At 52.3% G+C, this 15,964-nt stretch overlaps 1 protein-coding gene across 2 annotated transcripts; it reads right to left on the bottom strand.

Annotated features, from left to right (window-relative positions):
* Positions 1-16: 16 nt before the first annotated feature.
* Positions 17-15,693, bottom strand: ABCD4 (ATP binding cassette subfamily D member 4). Of its 2 annotated transcripts, XM_059819264.1 has the most exons (18): positions 15,628-15,693; positions 15,392-15,519; positions 15,029-15,168; positions 11,732-11,848; positions 11,316-11,441; positions 10,409-10,459; positions 7,608-7,702; positions 6,507-6,628; positions 5,556-5,647; positions 5,302-5,391; positions 4,825-5,030; positions 4,436-4,527; positions 4,188-4,224; positions 2,985-3,034; positions 2,649-2,701; positions 2,208-2,284; positions 902-1,017; positions 17-735 (listed from the first exon to the last, which is right to left on the bottom strand). In XM_059819264.1, exons 1-18 carry the CDS (start codon positions 15,659-15,661, stop codon positions 640-642), a joined length of 1,722 nt encoding a protein of 573 aa, XP_059675247.1. In that variant the 5' UTR covers positions 15,662-15,693; the 3' UTR covers positions 17-639. The 2 variants fall into 2 exon arrangements, with proteins under 2 accessions (XP_059675247.1, XP_059675248.1); XM_059819265.1 differs by lacking the exon at positions 17-735 and having other exon boundaries at positions 975-1,069; positions 4,825-5,033.
* Positions 15,694-15,964: the final 271 nt, after the last annotated feature.

The raw sequence follows: 15,964 nt of genomic DNA, 5'->3' as shown, positions 1-15,964 counted from the left end.
AACAAATACTGACTCTTCTTCATAAACATTGTTGGAAAACAAGCCTCAGATTTTAATACAAAAATGTTCCTTTGACCTGTAACCCTGTGTCATAAGGAGAGAAGAGACATGCCCCTTCTCTGTGCCAGCATTCTCCTCCCCTTACAGTGTATCCCTTGGCTCCTGCTGGGGACCAAAACCCTCAACAGAGACACAGGTCTAGAAGTCTGTTCTGCAGAGCTATGCATCAAAGAGACAGAGGTCCCAGCGAGGCACAGAGGGCAGAAGAGGAGGCTGCATCCTAGCCTCTTACCACTGCATCCTGGACAAGTGGAAGTTCCCCTGGCCATTGCTTCTACAAACCCCATGAGGCAGCATCTTCTCTTTGAGCAGCCTAGCAGTTCAGCCCTTTCCCCCATCAGAGGTAGGGAGGCAGAAGAAGGGGGCTGGGAGAAGGATGGCATAGATGTGCCTGCTCCTGGCAAAACCCCACACCATGAGTTCAGACTTGGCTCTGTGTCCATCAGCAAAATCCAGAACTGGTCTTGCACTGGATGAATCCCTTGTTGACAGCTGCTGGCTCAGCAGCTCCATGTCTGCTATTCGGAGCTCTCCGACACGTGTGCAGGTTCTGAGGCTGGCCAGACAAGGGCATGTTTTTCAGCATTCTTCCCCAGCTGGGAGCTGCTTCATCTTCTCACATCGAATGAGCTCCCATCTTCCCTCCCCGTGAAGTTTCAAAATCCAGCTGTGGAACTGCAATTCAATAACACAATGACTAAGAGATGTCTCTACAAGGGCATGTCCTCCCACAGTGAGGCTCTCCAGCCTCAGTCACTCCCCTCTGCTCACCAGGGACCCTCTCTACCTCCCCCGTCTTGCCACCAACAGGGAGGCATGGAGCCCTGTCTCCCCATCTCACCTTTTCCAGGCTGGCCCTGTGTCCCACACTGATCAGTGTCATGCCCAGCTGAAGGCACACACGGTACAGTTCATGCTCCACCTCTTCTGTCAGGGCACTGGTGGCTTCATCTAGCACTGAGAGAAAAGTCGTAAGCCCCACCGATCTCTCCCAACCAGTCATCTCCCCCTAGGCAAAAGAGCAGCAACTGCTGAGAACATTTCACATATCAACCATAGTTCACCAAGAGCATCTGCAGAAGGCAAGTGAGGAGGAGCCTAAGGACTCTGATTTTCCTCTGGCACAGCTGGTGTCAGTCAACTAGGAAAGCTGCCCTTCCCCACAAGCCCTCGAATCCACCCAAACAGCAGGGTTCACTTAATTCCTCTCCATCAACAGCTGCCAGCCACTGCCTCGTCCCCACCATTGTGAAAGCCAAGACACAACCTTCTCAAGGCAGGCCGTGTGCCAGAGCGCCGGGCTGAGCAGCAGCCTGTGCACCCCTCTGTCCCAGACCCTACCTGGAGCATCCAGAATGGCCTGAGGCACCTTCCTGTCAGTTAAGGTTAAATACTACAGATCTAGAGCAGATAAATTCATTTGTTTTATATCATGTCTACAGCTTTTAGTTTGCAATCCACAGGTTCCTTCTGCCCAGACAGCACTGAGCCACTGCTGCAGGCTTAAGGGGAAGAGAGGTACTTACATGTGGCTACTTGCTACCAACACCGGCTCTATTCACCCACACCCACCCTGGTCCTCATGACAAGTCCTCCAACAGCCACCCCCAGCCCGCAGCAGTCACTAGCAATCTAGGCATGCAAAGGAATTAGCCCCATCTGCTAATGGGAGCTGCTTCTGTCATCTCTCAGGACCATTTCTCCCACTGCTCCTTGTCTTCTTTTGCTGCATTACAGCTAAATTTCCCACACTGCTTCCACAACCCTACAGAGGTTCATGAGCTTCAGATATGGCAGCTGATGCCATCCTCCCTAGCATGCACGTTTCTTTACATGGCAACTGGTGAGCATGCTGAGAGGGGGCTTCTTCAGGTGCCATCAGGCCTGGACCAAGAACATTAATCACTAGTTCCCTAAGAAGAGAATGTCTTATATACAGCCTCTTGATTTACCACCCTCCACACAGATAATGAAATGTTTTCACCCCTGAATCCTCTGTGGGCTACGCTACTAAAATAATGGCCAAGAGGAAGCATGTTACTAGCAAACAAGGGATTTCATGAGCTGTCTCTGTACCAGCTTCTCTTTACACCAAAGGCCCTGCCTTCTCCGCACCCCCCCCCCCAACTTCGTAGTCACTCACTCACCCGCATATTTTGGCTGGAGGTAGAAGAGCCGTGCAAATGAGAGCCTCTGCATCTCCCCTGGGGACAGGATGTCATACCTGCAAGCAGGGTAGAGATTCAAAATCTCCCTCAACAAAAAGAGCTCATTTGCTGAAGAGCTGACGGTTGCTGGTATCGGAGACCCCAACAAGCAACTGTCCCTGTCTGTCCCTCGTGCCCCCCTCCTCGCTGGGACTGGCTCTGCACCCCTATGCACAGTCAGCTGCCTGCAGAGCAGCATGGCTGGTGATTGTTGACATTGATGCTTGGGGCATGAAGGCTTTGCCCCTGTATACTGCCCACCTCCCACAGGACACAGCTGGACACAGATGTTCATAAGTCCAGCAGCAATATGCAACTGCTTAGAAGTGTTCCCCACCCAGAGGGATCACCCAAATTCATGCAGAGGGCGAGCTTCCTTACCAGTTCCAGTCCACCTGCTCGTCCAGTCCTCCAGCCCTTGCCAGCAAATCAGTCTGCAGAAAGCATGGCAGACTTGTCAACACAGCCCCGCACCCTGTCAACCCATGGCCCTGAGCATAACCAACCCCTTCCTGCTTCTTTCTCTTTTCCCGCTTGAGCTGAAGTTGCTGCATATCCCTCCTCCTCTGCCTGTCCCATGGACAGTCCTGTCCCAGCTGCAGACAATGTCCCTGCACATGTCCAGCACACAGTCACACTGTGCTGCCACAAAATCTCATCCCTTCTTCCCTCACTGGCAGCACCAGGAAAGAAGGCAGCATCACTACCGAGACTCACCAGCCCAGCCAGCTCCAGGAATCGCACAATTCTCTCATCATCTGCAGACCCTAGGGGAGAAAGCAGTAAAGCATAAGCAGAGGCAATGTGTGCTGAGGCCACAGGTGCAAGGAGGAGTCGGTGCGGCAGGAGGGAAGGATTGGAGGATTTCCTGAGGTCTGGTGTAGCTGACTTGACCACTGAACTATATCAGGTCCTGAGCTTTGGCACAGAGAGTTCCCAAAGACTGACCTTCCTTAAAAATGTTAACCATGCCTGTGAGCAGCATGTCAGGAGGTAGCTGGGCTCCACAGGTACACCTGAGACTTGGCTCAGTCCATGGTCACAGATGGACACAGCCAGAACACAAGGCCCTGCCCACCAGCTGCTCTCTTACGGCTGATTGCTGACTGTATGCCACAGGTGGTGGAGTCACGGGAGCAGGGCTTGGGTAACAGCCAGCAAGAGGATCCTATGTGGGATGGAAAAAACCTCAGGGTGAACCAGCTGTGGAGCAGAACATACACTTGAGCTGATAGAGTCAGCAGCTATGGAAACTGAGCAGAAGGGCTGTGCATCTGCCATGGACCTCCCTGAAGCTGCTGAAGAGCCACAACAGTAGCTGATGGCTGCAGTTACTCTCTGCAAGACTGTGACTCCCAAGTTTTTGGAAGCAGCACATAACACTGTTTCACTCAGACAGAAACTTAAACCTGGACATCTGCAAGCTGCAGCAGAGCAGGTGTGGTCTGGCTTGGGAAGAGGGCAGGGGAGAGAAAGGATTCATGTAATCTGACCTTGACAGCATGCAAAGGCCCTGGGGCATCATTTGAAAAAGAGGAACAGTGAAAGATGGAGGTGGATGGAAAATGAGATGAAAGCCAACATAGCTTGCCTAAAGGCAGGTCGTACCAGAGATACCAGATGTATCCCAACAGCAAGGTGCCTCAACACGTTTCACATGCCTAGCACAACATGCAGGTCATGGCCAGCTTGTCCTCATTGCATCAAGAGAGTATGTTCCTTCCCAAAAGGGAGGGAACACAGAGCTGACCTTAACCTACACTAAAGCAAATCTTCTAGGGAAAAGCAGAGAGCAACAGAAGTGAAATGGATGAGCGCTTCTGATGGGGCAGCTCCTCCTAGGGGAGAAGCTGCACTGGGTACAGGACAGGGAGCTGACACCACAGGGTTGGGTAATTGCTCTAATGAATTTCCACATACCTGAAACTGGATAAATCTCCTTCAGGGGGTAGATCACCTGTTTAACAGAGCAAAAGAAGCCATGTCAGAGGGAGCTGGACACAGTCCATCAGAGATGCAATGGCAGTGGCATGAACTCAGGCATGACAGAAGGAGCAGCCAGAGGCATCCTCCTTCTTGCAGGCCTTGCTGCAGCACACAGGTTCGCAGGGCACGACCACAGCTGGAAGCAGAGCTGGGGCCAGAGTAGAGGCAGCCCCTGGGCTCACCTGCTCGCGCAGGCTTCCATCGGTGAAGAAGGGCCGCTGTGGCAGGAACACCACTCCCCGGGGGCCAAAACAGGTCAGCATCTTGATGCTCCCTGCACAGAGACACACTCATGCCAAGCCTGCAGCGCCAGCCAGCAACTCCCCACTGCCCCTGTGCAGTCCTGCCCCATGAAGTTGCCAACAAACCCCAGAAAAGGTATATTTGCAACACACAGCAAAGCAATGAGAGCCAGAGCAGAGTATGCAATAGAGATGGGTGGCTCCAATGCATCAGCGACACATTCACCATCACAAGGTGGCACTGGCCTCACAACCCCACACTGCCACCTCCCAAACTCAGAGCAGGCCTGGTTGATAAAGAGAAGGCTGCGGCGAGCAGCAGTCCTTACCCCGCGTGCTCTCCCAGAGTCCCCCAAGAACCCGCAGGAGGGATGTCTTCCCTGTGCCAGTGTTCCCCACAATCATCACACTGTTTCCTTGTGAGATCCTGAGACTCAAGTCCTTGATGAGCAGCTTGCCAGAGGATGGCACCGAGAGTGTCACTTGCTTCAGAAGGAAAGCTGTGTCCCTTGGCACTGGGTCCTCCCCAGAATGGCTGCTGGGCCACCACCAAGACAAAGGAGGAGAGATCTGGGGGTAAGCGATCACGCTGAGACTGGCCAAGATCAGGCACCTTAGACCTCCTGTGCCTCTATGACATCAGCCCAGCCCCACGTGCCCCAGGAATGACAAATCACAGTGAGCACTGCCTGCTCCAACCAACTGCGTGCAACAGGCTATGACACCAAGGGCCACCTCCATGCCATGACAGCCCCACACTCTGGCATGTAAGCTGCAAGCCAGCCAGATGCTGAGAGGAGACTCACCCGTCCAAATCCCAGCTGGCTTTGGCTTCTGAGTAGTTATCATTTTTTTTTCTGCCAAGGGTCAATAAGGTCTCCTGTAGTTCACCAATCCTAGACAAACAAGAGGTTGCATGAATGCCAGGGACAACTCCAGCAGCCTCCTCACAATACCCAAACTTGTCCATGCTTGCTCACAAGCAACTGTTTCTTATTTATTTAGCACAGACCTGGGCAGAGTCTTGTCCCACACTTCCCTTTCCTGCAGAGAAGCTCACCTGTGCGTGTAGCCAGCTACATCAGTCACGGTGCTGGAGAGATCTATGAGTTGGCTGAAGCAGCTGATGAGGTAGATGGAAACAAAGGCATTCTGGGGAGAAATCACATGCCAGAGCAATGGTCAGCACTGAGCTGCGGCACTGCCCCTTCCTCCATGGCTGAAAGAAGGCAGCCAAGCAGTCCAGACATTTGGCCACGTCAGCAGTCCCAGCAAGACAGAGGAGGTGTGGAGAAGTCACCCAGGGTGGTGGGAGTGAAGAAGATGGCCATATTTGGATCGAGCAAGGCTTCCCTGCTCAGTACAGCAGTTTTTGCCAGGTGGACACATCTCTTGCCATCCAGGGATGGTGTTTGCAGAGTGCCTGCTGGCCAGCCCGGGCCTCAGCACGTGTGCCCCATCTAGGTCGTGCAGATCCATGCCGCCAGCCCTGCCCCAGCACCGTACATGTCTCAGAGCAGGGTGTCTCAGCCTGCGGTGCCCACTTCACTATTTTTAGCTCTTCATTCTCTACCACAAGCCAGTTTTGAGCATCTGGGAATGAGTCAGGTCAGGAAGGCAAATGCAAGCCAGCTCAGCGTCGCAGGTAGCTAGGCTCACCATGGGCAGCAGCCCAGGGCATAACCCAGACCCACAGCACTGTGTGGACCCCATCCCCAACCACATCGCTGAAAGCCAGAGGCTTTCTGACCTCCTGTTTTTATCAGACACAGAGGTCTGAGCTAGGAAACACTTACATAGATGTGTCCTTGACAGCTCTCACCCCCAGGTTAATCATACACCAGCTGGCTCCAAGCTCCCATTTCCATGCCACCATGGCAGGGACAATCTAACCTGAAGGTGAATTGCTGCAGGTTATCCAGCCCCAATGTCACCAGCCCCACATGAAACCTCCATCTTCAGTGCCCGTTCACCCTCCACAATGGGGTCTGGGAGATCACCCTTAGCTCACCTTGCTGACAAGGGCGCTGAGCTCTGTTGGACTCAGATCACCGTAGACTCCAGAAAAGATGGGAATGGCAATGACCACATAGCTCAGGATGCTGCCCAGGTAGTCAAAGGTGTTGATCCCAACTGGGCAGAAGCACATTGAGAGAAGACAGCGAGTTAGGGTGGGAATGCCTGTCCCAGCCAGACTCAAGCGCAGCCCATGAGCCCAGTCAGAGGAAGACCTTGCCTCAGCCCTTCACAATGCACCAGAGCAGAAGAACCCATTTCGCAGGACAGCACAAGCACCAGAGTGAAAATCCATTTGCCAAGCAAAGAGCACTTTGGGGCAGGCCCCCGAGGAGAGAAACATCATCCAGACACACAGGTCAGGAACCACCATGGGGCAAAAGCCACTTTCTCTGCTTGTTTCTACTCTTCAGGGGCCTGGCTGACACACAAGAAACAGGAGGGAGGTTAAAAAGGAAGCTCGGGGGTGAGATGGTTGGCCGTGAAGTCTGTCTTGGAGCACAGGACAGGCAGAAAGACTTAAGATCCCAAACTCCCACAGAGACACCTGTGTTCAGGGCTCTCCCTCCTTTACGTTGCTCAGAAGCTCACTACGCTGCTGAGGTGAGGAAAAGCTGTTTTGATAGTGGTCATTTAATGCCCAAACCTGGAACCAGTGACAATGGGAGAAGGGAGATTTTCAGGGGACAACTATGCTCAAGGGACAGGCTCTATAGGAGAGAAGTTTCCACAGCTCCCAACCACATATACAGAGTCTTCTCCTTCCTCTAACCTCCAGCCCTTCCCTCTCTTCTTGGCCATTGAACACCTGCCCCACAAAAAGCACAGATTCCTGCAGATTCCCCTTTTGGGGCTTGTGTTCTCTGACTTAGCTGGGTCCTCCACAACTTTGCTCTCTACGAGGCTTTTTCACAACAGGATTCCCATTTAGGACTGCAGAAGGCACCCTCTGTTCACCCTCAGGGCTTTCATGCACCAGCAAGAGGCGAGAGAGGAAAACCCAGCGCTGGTGCTGTAGCAGTAGGGTTCCCAGCCTGCAGGCCACCGCAATGCAGCTACCACATGCCCCACTTCACCCTCCAAACTCCCCACTCACTGTATAGCCACAGCTCTTTGCCTATCAGCTCCCTCTGTGTCTGCAGCAGGCTCTGCAGCCTCCGGTCCGTGCGCATGTGCTCCACTCGCCCAGCCCTGTAAAATAAGATTGCAACATGCCACAGACATCCCGGGAGCACTGCAATGAGGTCAAAGCATGGACTTTAGGACTGAGGCTTGGAAAGGGCCCAGCACCTTAGCCTCCAAGCAACAAGCTCTTTGTTGATCAGGAACTGAACAGCCAAGAGCGCTTTCCTGAAGAGCTTCACCAAGAAACTCTGGCTGTAAACAAGCAGCCCTGCAAATCTCTCTCAGAGACTGTGGATGCTGCTGTTGCATACGGGAGGAGGTGAGACAAGGCCCGACATCGTCAGTGAGGCCCCAGCCTGGAGCAGTGCACAGTCAAGGTCACACACACTTTCCAAGCAGAGCCTGGTTGGAAGAGAGAGATGGCACCGCTACACAGCTGGAGCCAGAAGGGAAAGGGCAGAGGTGAGTCCAGGAGGTGACAGCAAGCCAACACCGCCTGCACGGCCTGCAGCCCCAGTCTGCCTCTTCCCATTCCCCACACCGGAGGAGTGGGACATGGACAAGCCCTGAGCAGTGCAGCCCCCAGCACGGGTGACCCCAGTCCCGCAGTCCCCCATTTCCCAGGGGTAACTCCGTGGGCATCAGGGGGTCGCGCACCACCCAAGCTAGAGGTGATCCTCCCATGGCCAGGCTGAGCCAGTAGCAAGGAGGCACATCTTGGCTCTAAACCATCACCTTCAGCACGTGTGGTTGCTCCTTCACAAGGGCTGGGCTGCCCTCAGGTGGCAAAATACAGAAAGAGCTCCACGTCTTGCTCCAGACTCCCACCTGCCACGGCAGCTATTGCCCCTGCCACCCAACACACGCGTGTCCCCAGCACACATCCACGCTCCCACCACGGTCCACACAATGGGGGAGTCACTAGGGCCGAGCAGATAGGGCTAGGAGCTGTACAAGAAAATACAAATTAAGATTTCTGAAGAGTCTCAGTTCTAAAGATTCTCTGTTCTTAGAAAAATACATTTTCTTTCTCAAAAATACATCCTGTTAGAATTCCATTTGGCATTACTGCCCTACAACCTATCTCAGGTAACTACTGAGCTGCAATCTTTGCTGCTGAGTATTCGGAAAGGACAAAGACTTGGACACAAGGAGTTAAAAGGCAAGGAAGGCACTGGGGACCAGAGCTATTATTTCTTTTGCAGATGAGGAGAGATTGCTGTATTGCTTTTGGCTTTTCCTCCCATTCAGTTCACTTTTAAAGCAAGTTTGCCAAAGGCTTAGAAACCAAAGAAGTAAAAAGGTGACAGTGCTCAGGTTTTGCTTCTTCCTTTACCAAAATAATGGTTAGGCAGGTGCACAAGGACAAGATCTAACAGCTTCTACAAACTAGAGAAGTCCAGCAATCAAAACCGGACACTGGCCACATGCTCCTCCTCTTGCAGGATTCTAGGAATGCAACCTTTTAAAAAATTCCTTCATTTTTAATTAAGATTCATACCATGAAAATGCCTGGTTTTGTGCAATTCAATTAAATTCTAGTTTCCCACCAAATGAAGCTTTTCTACTAATGAACTGTACTGAAGTAAGACACTCCATTTTCTGGTATAATAATTCACTTTCCATTTTCTGCTTAGTAATAGAATAAGAAACTTCAAAATTGTGAGGAAAGGTACTGCAGCTTAAATAAGGGCATGTAATTAGAGTATCTTCTCCATTAACAAAAATTATCATCAACCAATAAGAATCAACCCATCCACAAAGAAATAACTCAAACTTGCCAGTGCAAACCCAGATTGATTTCAGTTATTTAAATCAGAGTTTCATGCCTGTCAATATAAATCTTTATGAAATCTATGATTTTGAATCAAACCACTTCGGGGACAGCACTACAACACTTGAAATGCTCAGCCATTACAGCATGAAGGAGCCGAACAGAGATCACAGGCAGGGAAGACCAGAGACAGGACAGCTGCTGCTGACTTAAATTCCTGGAAGAAGCGCGATTTCACAACGTGCAGGGCAAAGGCAGACAGGTGACAAGAGAGGAGCAATGACCTCCTGCCACCGACCAGGCACCCCAACACAAGCTACAGTAAAATTGTGTCCCTTTTCCTGGGTTCTGGCCATTTCTGTGAAACACCTTAAAGTCTCCAAGCAGCAACTCAACAGACTTCAGGGCATCACTAAGCAGGGAGGTGCCGCCAGGCTCCCGACTGTGTGCTCAGCTCTGGGCTAAATAGCACTGAGCAAATTCAAAGAGTAGCAGTACGGTGTTGGGGGGCTCAGGGTACAGACTGACCTAGAGGAGCAAGCAGAGGTAAAGAGGCCAGGCAACAGCTAGCACACCCACAGAAGACATGCAGGTTAGCAGCAGCAGGATGGGGCCAGAACAAGTCCCCAGGGGAACATCCTGACAAGATGCAATGATACCTCAATCAATCTTCCAGGTAAGAACGTGGCAAACCATCACCAATGGTCTCTAAGCCAGCATGCACCAAATCTGTATCAGGCCTCTGGGGATGTTAGAAGGGAGGCAGAGAAAAAAAAAATAGTTGTCTCCAGCTGCCATGGAGTATTTCTGCAGACGATGCACAGAATGCAAAGGAGAACAGAGCATCAGGGCTGTATGACGCTGCAGCGGGATGGAGGGGACAGAAAGCTCCAGCTGCAGCAACAGGACTTGGACTCCTCTGGGATACATGAGTACAACAAGGATGCCCTGAGCTGGGAGGATCCTTACAAAGACATAAAGAAATGAACACTACTAACCTGTAGAAAGCAGCTGGTTCCGCATTGACACGAATCTGCATGTGCTTGAACCTGGACAACCCAAAAAAACATCATCAGGCTTGTGCACAAATGCCCAGTGAATTATGTAGCCAACATCCTTGCTAGAGCAAACTTGTCTTGCATCTGTCAGAGCACTGATCTGAGGCACCTCTTGACCAAAATACTCAACAGGCTCAAAAACGCACCAGAGGCCAAGGCTTAGCACAAGGTGACATCATTCTGGGCCAGCTCAGTGGCGCATTTGTTTGGTATTCTGCTCTCTGCACACATCTTCTCAGCCCTTGAGCCTCCCATTTGCTAGCCCAGCATCTCCACCATACAGAATCACCACAACCAACTGCCCTGGTCTGGGTTCCCTCTGCCACACCAGCTTCTACTGCTGTCGCTAGATGCCCTGAGCCCCAGGGAAAGCTGCAAAGCCCCTGCCACACACCCAGCCAACCCTGTAGAGGAAGGGGAGGAGATGAGTTACAGAGCATATGGAAAGACTGTGCTTCAGACTGGGCACTTCATGATGGTGGTGGTGAAGCAGAAACCCGATTTCTGTCAATAGATGCAATTCACTGAACTTATATCTGCACCCAAGGAAGGTTCATGTGCAGTTTTCTTCAACACATCCAATACCCTAGCAGAGGCACCAGCAATGACCAGGCAAGCAGCCTGGAGACAGCCTGAACCAAAGGCACTGCCTGCCATGAACCAGGGCAGTGAAAGGGGCGGTGGGTGCTCAGTACACGGACTTTGGGGCAGCATTGCGCAGGTAAAGTGTGGGGAAAGTCACAGACAAGATAAGTAGCTGCGTGCATAGCACTGAACAGGGACAAAAATGCAGCTTTCACAGGAGCTGCCAAGAGGCAGTGAAAAATGCTGCTCTGCTGGGACTCACCTGAAATCCCCCTCCAGTTTTTCCTGCTGCACAAGTTTAGACACAATAGGGCTCATCAATACCTTATTGATGATCGTCCCAATGATGAAATACCCAAAGATGCTCACCGGCCCTAGCCAGCCTGTGCTACAGAGGAGGAGAAAGAGATGTCAGCTAATAATCCAAGCAAAACGTCACCCTAGCACCCTCAGGGTCAAGCAGTCAGAGCCCTCAACTGTCACCTCTCTTGGATTTCACAGAGGTTTGGGGGCCAGCACTGCACACCCCAGCATCCCCAAGGCAGAATTCCCTTTGGACTGCAGAGACCACACAGCCCCATATACGAGCATCCGTCTGGGGAGTTGTAACATGGGTGCCAGGCTCCAAAAAAGAGCATAGGAAAAAGGTGTGAAGGCAGGGCCAGGATGGGTCCTTACCTGTGGAAGCACTGGTACGTGTAGTAGGCCAGCGTGAAAGGTGAGATGATGAGCTTGCTGGCCATGGAACTCAGCTGCCTGCAAAACCTCTCCACATCCTGACTGATGCGCTGGTCCCTGCTCAACACAAAGAGCTGTTGACACTGTTAAAGCCCAGGAGCAAGAACCAGTATGAACTCCCTATCAGAGCACAAACCAGGCTGTTTCATTGTCTGAACTTAGGACAGGGTGCAGGTGAACAACCCTGCCTGGGAGGGACCTGCAGCTGTGACTCCCGTTCCCCCATAGGAGACAATCTCCATGGCCCAGCAGGACCCACCCAAGGACCTTCCTGGCACCCAGGAAGAACAGCTCCTGCTGTTACTTCCACCTTGTTCCTTGTATTAAACCCTTGTTCCACTTTCAACAACATTGTCCAACTCTGGGCTAAACTCTCTGCATCCTTGTGCTTCATTCCTCTCCTGGACCTGCCCCTGTACTACCAAAAACTACTGACTCTCCCCCAAACTTTCAGTACTGGTGCTGCATCTCAGGCACCAGAGCTACCGGGACTGGGTAGGGCATAGGCCAGGCCTTCGCCAGCTGTTGGGATATTTGCAAACACTTCCATCAAAGCCACCCTTCCACAGCAGCTGGTCCCTTCGCTCTGCATGGAGTGCCCTCTGGTCCCTTTCCTGCAAGGAAGAAAGTGCTTCCGCCCACCCCCATCCCACAAGAGCAGGCAGCAGCACACCAAGCCTCCTTGCCCCACCGGCAGCAGGCACATGGGTGACAGACCCTCAAGTCCCATCCATCCCACTGCCGAGCAGGAGTTGCACTTGGGGTAACTAGAAAGGATTTCAGCATATTTACTCCCTTGGCACCTCATCTGTTCAGAGCACGTGGAGGAGGGCTTCAGACTCATGCGCTAAGCACAGGTGGAAAGGCCATGACTGTGAATGCTGGAGTACAGAATGAAGAGGAAGACTGGACTCCTGCTTAGCCATCAGTGCAGATACAACCACAAGGACATTCATCTCTCAACTCTTCTGCAGTCCCAGAATAGCAATGGATTTAATTTTGGGGCAGCTCTCACCCTGACTGACCTTACAGTCATCATTTTTCCTTTTCCTCAGACTGTAATTGTTCCCATAAAGTTGTAATTTAAGTCGTGCTATAGACTCATGGCAGGATATTGCTTTTTACGAGCTATTAAGCAACATGTAATGATAACACATAAACATCAACTCAAATGCCCTGCTAGAAGCCGCAAGTGTTTGTATGCCACTCAGAACCCACTCGTCATTCCCTCTAGATGGATGACACCATGCATCTAACACTCAGTTTGGTTTGCACTGCATAATGGGAGGTCACTTCATCGCTTTAGTTCATTCTCTAAATAGCCGGTGCGGGGGAAAAGTTCTTGTCAAGGAATTGCAAGATAAAGAGAATTTTTGTAGAGGCACCAAAAAAGACACTGAACAGTAAGACTGGATGTTTGAGCAGAAGCAAGGTGGTAATGAAAAACACTCCGCAGCAATCCCACACATTCAGTCTGCTAAGGTCAGGAGAGTTGGCTCTATTGCTGCGGAGCAGACTGACCCAGTTATCTCATGCATTTCACTGCACAATGTGAACATATTCCTGGGTTAAAAATAAATCTGAGCAGGATAGTCATGTGCTGAGGGGCCTCTGTCCTCCCTTCCCCCCGCCACAAAGGAAAAGGCAGGTCTGCAGGAGCTTCTGGACACGGCCAATGTGCTACACTGCCTGGGAAGCGCTGCATGCTTTGGTGACAGGCATGGCTTTTTAACCTGTCCTTGCAACTCCATACACCACTGCAAAACACTATCAGAAATGAACATTTAAATGAGGGTGGGAGTAATCCTGACAGTGGCTGGAAAGTGCATCAGCATCATGAAGCTGTGATTTCATGTTTGGCATAGGGCTGTTTTACCCAAGCTAAGCCCTCTCCTTGCTTGCTGCTCCCCCTGCACACAGCTGGTTGCTCTTACTCAGGCTGTCTCCTAGCACTGGGCCAGCAGAAGCAGCCAGGGAATGGGTCTGGCTGAAAAACGATACAGACAAAAAAACACCTGCGATACCCAGCACGATTTCACTGTGCAGCCACACAGACCAGCATGCTGTGCAACGTGGCAGCCAGGAGCACTGGGAAGCAGAAGCACAGTTCCTTGAGGTCACCACTGTTAGCAACAGTTAGGAGTTCCTGCAAGACAGCCATTTCTCACAGGGACCCCGGGCTTGGTCTCCTCTGGTGCTGTCAACGTGGGAGATGGCATCAGTGCAGTGACTAGACCAGGGGTGCCCCCTCCAGTGGAGGAGAACTTGGGGTCTCAAAACTATTGTATAAAGCCACACAATTTGGAAAAAGTTATCCCCTGGTTTCTAGGTTTTTAGCACGTATTTAATAATAACTTCTTTAAACTCTGGAGGCAAAAAAAAGCCTCTACCTCTCACATGATGTCTAATGTGTCTAATGTAGGATCCTTAACTCTTCAAAGTGTGTAACTATAACAGCAGTGTCCTGTGTGCAAGGACAGGCTGGAAGGCCAGGGTCAGCAGGCAGTTGTGAGGAAGGGAGGCATTTGACCTTTGCTGCACAGCCCAGGTAGATCAGCAGCTCTGCAGTAAGCAGGATGGTGCATGAAGCAAACTGGAAGGGGATCTCGGGGTGGGCTAGGATAAGCAAGGAGGGACTGAACACTCCTCCTTCTCTCATATTTCAAGTCACGCCTGACATTTCCTTCCTAGGAACAGGAAAGGGGAAATGCAGCCCTCATACAGTGCAACACAAAGCCCTTCCTGGACGTGGCTCCCACGGGTTATCAAAACCACTAAAAACCCAACTGAACAAAACTGTGCTCAGCTGGAGACTCTGGTGGCTGAAGTTCAAACAGACCAACAACAGGGACCGTCCTAACGTGCTGGCTGCGTGAAGACAAGGAGAGGCAGCGCTCTCTGACTCCAGCGAGGCCCTTTGCAACGTCACACTGAGTGTCAAGGGTTGAGTTTGCCGACAGCATGTTTTATAGCAGCACTAGATCCCTGTTCTGCCAGGCCTCCATTTTCCTTGCAACAGAAACATCTTATGCCTCAAACCATCATGACCAGCAGTCATGGGAGTTCCCAGCAACAGGTACCACATCCCACCCAGGGCAGATGAGGGTATTTGTGCCTAAATGGCAAAAGCTTCCAGGGCTCAAGCCCCTACCCAGAGACACAGAGAAGTCAGGAAAAGGCACGGAGCAGCACACGAGAAGCCAAGCAAGAGGCTGAGAGAAGCCACAGGCAGCCTACGGGTTATCGATGTCCTCATGCAGCATGTGCAGGCTGTAGTAGACCTGGCCCTGGAAGTAGCAGCTGTGGAGGTATTCGGTGAGGGATTTTCTCCAGCTCACGTACATCATGTTGCAGATAAACTGGTTGAAGCTTTTTAGCTGGAATGAGGGCAAAGAGAGAGACAGGAAGAGACGAGTGAGAAGAACAAGCATTTCACAAAATGAAATAAAATCTAACAGTTTGTACCAGTGATCCATCCCACATGTAGCTACCTAACGGGGCAAGGGCAGACCTACATCCTTTGTCGCTGGGATCATGCCAGAAGCCATGGGCAGCCTTCGCCTCCCCTCCCAAGACATGGGAGCCTCTGGCCTGTCTTACCGTGGAGTTCACTACGATCAGAGTCAGGGCAACAGCAGTCAGTGTTTTGAACCCAGAGAAGTCCTTGTTCCCTAAAACCTCGTAGTAGTGGCTGGGGATGACGCCGACCTGGTAAATAACCAGCTGCTCTGGAGGAAAAAGGCAAGCACAGGAAGGTGGTATGACAAAGGCGGGGAGCAGGGGGAATGGGGGGCAGACGTGGGGTGCGGGCCCCATCCCCACCACCCCAGGCTCACCCAGCAAGGCGACGCAGAGCAGCGTCAGGAACATCAGGGCGCCCGGGGAGGGCCACCCGGGGAAGAGGACAGCCTGCAGCCGCAGGAAGCGCCGCAGGAACAGCCCGTCCAGCCGGGGGCCAGGCCTGCAACGGAGGAAGACGCGGGGGCCGGCAGTGAGCTCTCGGGGGGCCCACCTCCCCTCCGGGACCCCGCAGAGGCGCCGCGGAGGCGCCCCCGAGCCCACCCCTCACGCGCCCCCGGCCCAGCCCGCTCCCTCCTCACCGGCGGCCGGCCCCGGCGCCCCTCGCCCCGACGCTGCCTCCTGCCATCAGCGCGCGGCCGGACCCGCCCGGAC

Source organism: Gavia stellata, chromosome 7, assembly GCF_030936135.1.
Source record: "Gavia stellata isolate bGavSte3 chromosome 7, bGavSte3.hap2, whole genome shotgun sequence".
NCBI classification, from domain to species: Eukaryota; Metazoa; Chordata; class Aves; order Gaviiformes; family Gaviidae; genus Gavia; species Gavia stellata.
This window is presented reverse-complemented; position numbering and strand designations above follow the sequence as displayed.